The sequence below is a fragment of the Gracilinanus agilis genome, chromosome 4, assembly GCF_016433145.1.
Source record: "Gracilinanus agilis isolate LMUSP501 chromosome 4, AgileGrace, whole genome shotgun sequence".
Taxonomy (NCBI): Eukaryota; Metazoa; Chordata; class Mammalia; order Didelphimorphia; family Didelphidae; genus Gracilinanus; species Gracilinanus agilis.
This window is the reverse complement of record NC_058133.1, coordinates 188,956,836-188,966,722: the sequence shown is the minus strand read 5'-3', so window position 1 is coordinate 188,966,722 and position 9,887 is coordinate 188,956,836. Positions and strand designations below refer to the sequence as shown.

At 47.7% G+C, this 9,887-nt stretch overlaps 2 protein-coding genes across 4 annotated transcripts in view; both read left to right on the top strand.

The window, feature by feature from the left end:
* The window catches only part of AOC2 (amine oxidase copper containing 2), a 10,504-nt gene extending 10,026 nt beyond the window's left edge, over nt 1-478 (top strand). For both annotated transcript variants that reach the window (XM_044672757.1, XM_044672756.1), the window contains exon 4: nt 127-478. In XM_044672757.1, the coding sequence (XP_044528692.1) occupies nt 127-393 (267 nt within the window). In that variant the 3' untranslated portion in view covers nt 394-478. The remainder of the gene's footprint in view (nt 1-126) is intronic.
* A 1,088-nt stretch (nt 479-1,566) lies between these two features.
* LOC123244294 (membrane primary amine oxidase-like) lies at nt 1,567-9,687 on the top strand. 2 transcript variants are annotated; one of them, XM_044672689.1, is made up of 4 exons: nt 1,567-3,259; nt 5,502-5,705; nt 6,196-6,326; nt 9,038-9,687. In XM_044672689.1, exons 1-4 carry the CDS (start codon nt 1,672-1,674, stop codon nt 9,314-9,316), a joined length of 2,202 nt encoding a protein of 733 aa, XP_044528624.1. In that variant the 5' UTR covers nt 1,567-1,671; the 3' UTR covers nt 9,317-9,687. The 2 variants fall into 2 exon arrangements, with proteins under 2 accessions (XP_044528624.1, XP_044528623.1); XM_044672688.1 differs by having other exon boundaries at nt 5,502-5,787; nt 6,197-6,326.
* The last annotated feature ends 200 nt before the right edge of the window (nt 9,688-9,887 follow it).

The window sequence follows — 9,887 nt, the reverse complement described above, 5'->3', positions numbered from 1 at the left end:
AAACTCAGTTCCGTCCTCTGAGAGCGACACTGGGGGGGGGGGGGTGTTCCCTCTTTCCTTCCAGGTAGGGCGGGAGTAGGTACAGTTGGCGCCTCACTGGCTCTCATTCTCTCCTCTTTTCCTCAGGACTTGGTTGCCTGGGTTACCGCCAGCTTTCTGCATATTCCCCATGCGGAGGACATCCCCAACACTGTGACTCCGGGAAATGGCGTCGGTTTCTTCCTCAGGCCCTACAACTTCTTTGACGAGGACCCCTCCGCTTTCTCCCCTGATGCTGTTTACTTTCGGGATGATCAGGATGCTGGGCTCTGCGATGTCAACCCCATCGCCTGCCTCCAGGACTTGGCAGCCTGCGTGCCTGACCTGCCTCCATTCTCCTACTATGGCTTCTAATCCTGCTTGGAACCTTGACATCTGGCCCCGGGCTTTCTCCTGCTCCTCCTCCATCTCGACACGCCCACTTACCTCATACATTGGATTCCCTCCCCCCACCCCCCTAAACTCTCACCTTCTGCCCTAGAATCAATACTATGGATTGGTTCCAAGGCAGAAGAGCAGTAAGGGCTAAGTTAAGTGACTTGTTCAGGGTCACAAATTTCTTTGTTTCTATTTTTAAACCCTTACCTTCTGTCCTAGAATCAATACTGAGTATATAGAAGAGTGAGAAGGGCTAGGCAATGGGAGTAAAGTGACTTGTCCAGGGTCACACATTTCTTTCTTTTAAAAAACCCTCACCTTCTGGCTTAGAATCAATACTGAGTATCAGTTCCAAGACAGAAGAGCAGTAAGGGCTAGGCAGTGGGGGTTAAGTGACTTGTCTTAACTAGGAAGTATGTAAGGCCACATTTGTACCCAGGACCTGTCTCTAGACCTGGCCCTCTAACCACTGAGCCACCTAGGTGCCTCCTTGTACTTTTCTTAAAATCAGTGGGGAGTCACTCCATACATCTCTTCAGATTCATTCTCCAATCTGGTCACATTTTTTCCTCTTCCTCATTTTCTTTTCACTTTGATTCTTTAAAAAATTAACCTTTCTTTACCCTCTCTCCAGGATATTCATAAGGGGTGGGGGGCATAAGGGGAAGAAGAAGGAAGATGGCTATGAGAAGGGGAAAGAAGGAAGCCTGTAGGGGGTTGGGAGCATAAGTTACCCTTGGAAGCTGAACAACATTTTGCTGCTAAAAGAAAGAACACATCTGGATGGTGGGAGGGAGGTAGAATAGGGTGGAAGAGGGGGAGGAAGGCTGGAGATGGGGGTGGGTAGAAGGAAGGGCCATGCGCTGAGCCCCATCTCTCCTCCACGTTCCTCTCATCCTCCCTTTCCCCTTCTTATCTTGAATAACTGCCCATCTCAGGCCATGCCCCCCAGCTCTGACCCTGGAAGGAAGCCCCGATAGGAAATGTCGATCCTTATATGGTACAGCTGAGGTCCCGGCTCCCCCTGCTCCGGTTCCGCCTCAGCCTCCACTCCCAGCCCCGGCCCGCCCCTGGTCCTCCCCCCTGCTGCTCTGGCCCTACACATTCCCTATGTCTCTGCAGTCTGGCAACCTCACCCTGTGGCGCACGTTAACCCAAGCAGTCCTCGAGTTTGAAAGAAACTCTCCCCCGGCTGTCGGGAGCTACCCCACCCCTTTCTCTTGAGGTCCGGCCTCTCTGATTCTCCATGTGACCATGAACCTGAAAACAGCCCTGGTGCTCCTGGTTCTCTCCATCATCACCATCTTTGCCTTGGTTTGCGTCCTGCTGACGGGGAGGGGTGGGGATGCTTCCAGCCAACCTCCCCAGTGCTCCTCACTGAAAACCAAGAGCCAGATCCGGCCACATCCCGTCCAGAGCCGGCTCTTCTCGGACCTGACCAGGGAGGAGTTGGCCTCAGTGATGGGCTTCCTGACCCGGCAGTTGGGGTCAGGGCTGGTGGATGCAAGCCGTGCCATCCCGTCTGATAACTGCATCTACTCAGTGGAGCTGCGACTGCCCCCCAAGGCCGTAGCCTTGGCCCACCTGGACAGGGGGGAGCCCCCACCTCCTCGAGAGGCCCTCGCCCTTGTCTTCTTTGGCCAACAGGCCCAACCCAATGTGAGTGAACTGTTGGTGGGACCACTGCCTAACCCCTCCTACCTGCGGGATGTGACTGCAGAACGGCATGGGGGCCCCCTCCCCTATCACAGGCGCCCACTGTCCACAAAGGAAATGGAAGAAATCAACAAGATGATCACTGAGCGCGTGCTGCCTCTTGCCGCAGGTCTCCTCCATCGTTGTTGCTACCACAATGGGAGAAACCTGTTGTCCGTGACGGCCGCCCCCAGAGGCCTGCGCTCTGGGGATCGGGCCACCTGGTTTGGAATCTACTACAACGTCCCAGGTGCTGGCCTTTATCTCCACCCGGTGGGCCTAGAGCTGCTCATAGACCATGGGGCCCTGGACCCCGCTCGATGGACCGTTCAGCAAGTCTTCTACAACGGTCGCTACTATAAGAACATGGACCACCTGGAGCAGGAGTTTGAGGGAGGCCGGGTGGAGGTTGTAGAGATGGCGCCCAATGGCACCAAAGTCGCTTCATCTCTCAGGCCTCGAGTTCCCCCAGGCTCCCCTCCCCCACTGCAGTTTTCCCCCCAGGGTCCCCGATTCAGTGTCCAAGGAAGTCAGGTGGCCTCTCCACTCTGGACCTTCACCTTTGGCCTGGAGTTGTACAGCGGTATGAGGATCTTTGATGTCCGGTTCCAGAGGGAGCGAATAGTCTATGAGCTCAGCCTCCAGGAGGCTCTGACTATCTATGGCGGCAACTCCCCAGCCGCCATGCTAACTCGCTATTTAGATGGCAGTTTTGGCATGGGCTTGTTCTCCACGCCACTGACCCGAGGAGTAGACTGTCCGTACCTGGCCACCTATGTTGACTGGGATTTCCTTGCAGATTCTGGGACTCCAAGGACAGTACGTGACGCTCTGTGCATATTTGAACAGAACCAGGGCATCCCCCTGCGGCGGCACCATTCCGATCTCTACTCCTATTACTATGGGGGCCTCCCAGGGACGGTGTTGATCCTCAGGTCTGTGTCCACTCTGCTCAATTATGATTATGTATGGGACATGGCCTTTCATCCCAACGGAGCCATTGAAGTCAAATTTCATGCTACCGGCTATATCAGTTCATCCTTTTTGTTTGGTGCTGGCCGAAGATACGGGAATCAGGTTGGGGAACACACCCTGGGTACCATCCATACCCATGCTGCTAACTTCAAAGTCGATCTGGACGTGGCAGGTGAGGGAGTCCCATAGCCCCTACAGGAAAAGGTGTAAGGGAGAGGGAAGAAGTTTGAAATCTCATCTTTTGCCTTATGTTTGTTAACTTGAAATAATGTGCCCATTCATTTATTTGACAAGTGTCTATCAAGCATTTACTGTGTGCAAAGGGCAAAGCGAGGTACAGGATCAGATATAAAGAAGTTCTCCAGAAGTTTATACTCTAATAGGGGACATAAGATGGGTGTATAAAATGACCATGATTCAAAGAAGAGTGTCACAAATGCTGGATAGAATGTTGTATGAGTTCATTGGAGGGAGAGATTGAGTCTAGCAGGGGAAAATCAGGGAAGGTTTCATGGAGGAGGAGAATTTGACCTGGGCTTTAAAGCACAGGAAGTCAGGTGAAGATGAGAAAGAGGACATTCCAGAAGGAAATATTGTGAGCCAAGAGTCAAGGAACATATAGAGTTTACAGGGAGAGATGGGAACAATAAAATCCAGTTTTGATTAGGATACAAATAGGGGAACTGTTGGAGATAAGTTAGGAAAAGAAGATGACAATCAGATTATAAGGACCTTGAATGTCAGGATAAGAATTTTGTAGGATGCTCAAAGCTATATATTAGTAAAACTACTGTTAGTTATTTAGGGGTTGATTTTGGATCTGATTTTAAAAGCATTTTAAAAAATTACTTGAGCTGTTGTTTTAATTACTTATACTCTTCTGTCTCCCATGATCCTGGGGATCAAAATTCATCCATGATTTTCAATTTGATTTCTTGCTTTTCAGCTTCAGAATACCTTAAAGGACTCTTCACATAAGACATGGCAAAGTCATGGGAAATATTAGGCCTCAAGGAACAGTCTGTAGCCTGTGATCTCATTTCTCTTTCCTGGCTTCCCTGGAGGATTCTGGTTTCTCAAGTCTAACTTGGGCCCAACAGCTCATGATTTTTGCTCCCTCTGGCCCTAATTTCTTCAACCAGAGCAGAGCAAGGGGCACTGGCTTTGCATTTTGCTGTGGACTACATTCCAACCCCAATCTCTAAGGGATTTGGGGGGAGGGAGCATGTATGGGCAGGCAAGTATGGGTCAGTTTTGGTTCCCAGGAAATTTCTACCTTTCTCTTATTTCTTCTTCTCCCTCCAACATAGTACTTTTGGGCAAGAGAGAAGAGCATGAAAAAATGATAACTTGCACTTCTACTTCTCATAGAATCATAGACTTAGAGTTGAGAGAGATTTTAGAAACCATTATGTCCAACCCATCTCATTTCACAAATGAAGAGATGTGAGTCCCAGAGAAGTTAAATGACTCCCCTGTGAGGTTTTCTTAACCTGACTCCCCTAGTCACCGAGGAAGTTTCTGGTAATTGCCCAATCCCTCTGTGGCCTTTCCAGTGTACCTTGATTTCCCTAACCTTAGTGAGGGATGAAAACCCTACTCTGTCCTTAACCAAAAGGTACATAGTTGTGTAAAGAATGTAACTACTATTCAATTTAAGAGAAATGGAAAGTAAACTGAACTAATCTTATTTATTTATATGCCTTTTTTTTTTTTAGTCATTTCTTCATGAAGAATAGAATTCTTTTTTAGGCCTTTGATATGTCACTTCATGACTTCTTTGTAGACAAGTGGCTTCTAGTATTTAGCATAATGCCTGATGCATAGTAGGTCCTTAATACATGCTTATGGATTGGCTGACAGAACATACCATTGGTGTCTATGAAAAAAAAAAAACTTATAGAGAGGAATTGGAGTTTTGGCTGTGTGTGTGTGTGTAGAAGTTCTTGAGTGACTTACTATTTTCTTCTCCAATACATTTTACAGACAAGGAAACTGAAATATAGGGTTAAGTGACAGGGTCACATAGTTTGTAAGTGTCTCAGTCTGGATTTAAACTCTGGAAGATGAGTCTTCTTGACTCTAGGCACAATGCTGTATCCACTGTGCCATCTAGGTGTACACAATGGGGAAGTTCTTGAAAGTTCTTGAAAGAAAGCCAGGGTACCACCAGATGAAGACCAGGATTCATTGTTGGTGTGGAGAGTTATTGAAGGAAAAACTCCTCCAGGTTTTGGAACAATTTGCCATATTAGCCAAAGGATGGTGAGGACAGGGTGATAGGAAGGAATGAGATATTTGTAATTTAAACCCAAATTGTTCTTTGATTCTACCCCACCTTTTTTCCCCAGCCCTGGGGTTACTAGAAGAAAATCCAGAAAATAATTGTATAAACTGTATCCTTGACTTTGTAGGACAAGAGAACTGGGTGGTAGCAGAGGACATGGCATTTGAGTCCAGGCCTGTACCCTGGAACTCAGAGTATAAGATGCAGCAGATGCAGCTGACTCAAAAGACACTGGAGACTGAAGACCAGGCAGCCTTCCCCTTTGGGGGCACCACACCTCGATACCTCTACCTGGCCAGCAACCATACCAATGCTTGGGGTCACCGTCGTGGATACCGGATCCAGATCATTAACTTTGCAGGGCAGCCAATGCCTCAGGAGAGCACCATGGAAAAAGCCTTCAGCTGGGGGAGGTCAGGGGTCAGAGCCAACCAGGGGGTGGGGGTGAGGAAGGCATTAGCATATGAGAAACTGCCTTCAGAGGCAGTGAAGGAGATGGAGAATGGTGGATCTTGGGAAGACACTAGAATGGGGTCAGCCAAAGTCTAGGTCATCAGTTTCTCTGGAGATCCCTGGGTATGGGAGAGGACTTCTGTCTGCCTGGGATGGGGGTGGGCCATCCTGCCCATAGGCAGGGGAACAGTCCAGTAGAACCTAGGAAAGCACTATAAATACCAAGGTAAGCTGAATAATTGAGCCATAATAATGAAAAAGGGAGAGGAAGAAGGGGTGTCCTAAAGATCCCTGTTCCTTTTTCCTACTCTCTTCTGGTGGAATGACAGCATCTTTCACCTGGGAGCTCTGACCATAATCCCTGATTAGGTACCAACTGGCTGTGACACAGAGGAAGGAGGAAGAGCCCTCGAGCACCAGTATCTATAATCAGAATGATCCCTGGACCCCCACCGTGAACTTCACTGATTTCATCAACAATGAGACCATAGCAGGCAAGGTAGGCAACCCTGGGGAGGGAGAGCAAGGGTGGCAGAATCTCCTTCCCCATGCTTTACTCTCTATCAAACTAATTAGGTAAGTAGGTAAGTAGAACTTACTAATTAGGTAAGTATAACATCTTAAAACAATACTAAGGCTTTTGGACTCCCCTCTATACAGTTGAGCAGAATGCTGGGTTCCCTAGGGCAGAGCAGATATGCCTACTTGCCTGGGACACATGTGGCCGATAAAACCTCCTAGCCTGCCCCGACCAGATTAAAATTTAATTGAGAATTATTTAAAAACAACAACAAAAAATACAAATACAGCAGAATATAAATGTTAATATGTGGCTTTCTGAGTCAATATTGCAGCCTGCAGCTTTCCTTATATTGGGGCCTTCTATTTGAGTTTTTCACCAGTACCCTAGAGCCCCTTTGGCCTCAGCCCTTCTTACACTTCAATGAAACTCTTCATTAATCCTGTGCGAAAGTGTTCCCAGATCCTCACAAGAACATTTCCAGGATCCTGGGGAAAACCCAGCACTTCCTCTTGAGACTTATTTTTCAGGGTTTGACAGCAGCATGATTTTGCTCTTGACACTGGTAGAGGGGTCCCGGTGCCACTGAGTAAAATACATTTTCTACTTTGGAAGCTACCACCCTCTCTACCATGATCTAGCACACATACCTTCCTCCTAATGCAGGTATCTTTCCAAATGCCCCACCATACACAGCACCCTCTCTGGCTGTATCACTCTTTCCTCAATAGATAGAGCTCTCGAGATAACCTATGCAGATGAGACCAAGCTAGGAGACCCAGTTTTGGACCCACTGGAGAGAGTACTCTTTGGTTCTGTGCAGTGAGAGGAGGGAGGACCTGTGTTCCTGTGACTTTGCACAGGCTATCTGCTACCTAATCCCAATTTTCTGCCTCTCCTCTGCCTGAAATGGACTTCTACTCACCCCCACCTTTAAGAATCCCTCCCTCCCAGGGGCAGCTGAGTGGCTCAATGGATAGAGAACCAGGCCTAGAGATGGGAGGTCCCGTGTTCAAATCCGAATATGTAACCCTGGGCAAGTCACTTCACCCCTATTGCTTAGCCCTTTACTGCTCTTCTGCCTTAGAACCAATGTACAGTGTTGATTCTAAGATGGAAGGTGAGGGTTTAAAAAAAAAAAGAATCCCTCCTTTCTTTCCAGATATAGCTCAGGGACCACTACTTACTAGAGGTTTTTCCACATCCTCTCTATCACTAGTTCCCTAGGAGTTACTGGACATTGATTTTGTATATGTTATATTTACTCATATGTATATGTGCTACTTCCTCCTATAGAATATAAACTCCCTGAGGGCAGGGATTGTCTTTTAATCTCTAACATGGAGCCCATAGTGGGTACATATAGTTGTACTCAATCTGTATCACATACACAAATAAGTATAGATATTCCTTCCATATTGTGGGGGCTAGGGGATGAGCACCCCAACAATTTGGAAAATCCACGTAAAATTTTTGGGCCCTCCCTTCAGAGCAGAGAAGAAATCTGGATTTTTTCTTTTTCTTTTATGGAGTGGGGGGGCCTTATTGTAAAATTTGGGTTGGCTTCGGTCATAAGCTATATAGTTTCTAATTTTTTTTTTTAATCCTTTACCTTCCATTTTAGAATCAATACTGTGTATTGGTTCCAAGGCAGAAGAATAGTAAAAGCTGGCAATGAGGGTTAAGCACTTGCCCAGGGTCACACAGCTGGGAAGTGTTTGAGGTCAGATTTGAACCCAGGACCTCTCACCTCCAGGCCTGGCTCTCTATCCACTGAGCCACCTAGATGCCCCCGGGCTATATAGTTTCTGAACGTTTTCTGTGTTGTCTGCTGACTTTTGGGTGTAGTTTGCAGTTTCTACAAAACTCCCCAAACTATTCCTATTTAATTTCTTATGCCAACCCATGATATATAGAAACCTCAATGGGGAAAGTTGAGACATGGAAAGGATGACTGTAGATGCAAGCACTGCTTTGTAGGCAGGTAGGTGGCTCGATGAATGAGTGTGTAACAAAATTAATATAGAAGGATATATTTAAAAATATTAGGGTTTTATTGTAATCCATATTGATAATTATAGCCATGTGCCTGATAAGAGCTCCTTCAAATGCCATGCCATGCCTCTGCCCACCTGCCTTGTCTGTTACAAGGGCCAGGCCTGGAGTCAGGAGAACTCTTCTTCCTGAGCTTTAGATGCTAACTGTGTGACCCTGGGCTAGTCACTTCACCCTGTTTGCCTCGGTTTCCTCATGTGTCAAATGAGCTGGAGAAGGAAATGGAAACTACAACATTATCTTTGCCAAAAAAACCCCAAATGAGTTCATGAAGAATTGAACACAATTGAACAATTGGGGAAGAGAGGCATAGAGACACCCTATCATCTCCTAATGAGATTGGGGACATCTGGAATACCACTAGCACTCATCACCATTCCCATTTACCATCCACCTCGCTGTCTTTAGAGCAGAAGCTGGGTGAGGGCGATCGTCACCCTTCTTCCCCTCAAATACGATTTACTTGTCCGCCGGCTTCCCTCTGGCTCAGAAGGAAAGGATGTTGGCTGTACCGAGATTCTTTTCTGAGGGGCTAGAAAAGGAGGTTATTCTGCCAAGCTGGGTCCCCCCTTCTTTGTAAGTGAGGGATCAGCTTCTCCCTCTCAGAGGCTTCCTTCTGCTTCCTCCTCCTCCAGGACCTGGTTGCCTGGGTGACAGCTGGCTTTTTGCACATTCCTCACGCAGAGGACATCCCTAACACGGTGACGGTGGGGAATGGCGTTGGCTTCTTTCTCCGGCCCTATAACTTCTTCGATGAGGACCCGTCTGTCCAGTCTCCTGACGCTGTCTACTTTCAGAATGCCGAGGATGCTGGGGTCTGCGAGCTCAACCCTGCTTCGTGCCTTCCAGAGACAGCCGCCTGCGCTCCTGAGCTCCCCAAATTCACCCACGGTGGTTTTAGAACAGGGTCTTAGGGCTGGCCGTGGACCTCAGGGTCCAGATCTGTGAGGAAGTAAGAGCACTGGATTACTGTGTGGTTAGTACCAGGGCCGAAGCTCTGCAGCTGTTCTCTCCACAGCTGCCAGACTTCCCTTTTCCTGCCTGGATGTGCAAACCTTTGAGAATCAGTGAATACTCAAGCTCAGGCTCCCTTATTCTAAAACATGGTGGATTCCTGGCTTCAGAGAGGACAAAGGAACGTATCCCCCCCACCTGGGGCCCTGGAAGTGGGGGGGGCAAACTGTGGCCTAAAACATTTAATCTTTTCCCAAATTTGTTGAAATCAGGATGCTATTCAGGATCTTCTTGCTTCTTTCTGTGAGAGATTCCTGTTTTCTTATCCCATAAGGAAATAATGAGACGGGGGCGGGTGGGGGGGACTTAGGGGTATAATTGGGGATGGGGGAGGAATTGATAATAAGACTGGTGGATGTGACAGCAATGGAGACCCAAGTGTTTCCTATGGACTCCAGGACAGTCTTACCTATGCCTCTATTTATTTATAGAGCTGCTGAAATGTCCTAATGTGCCTCTCTTCCAGCTACA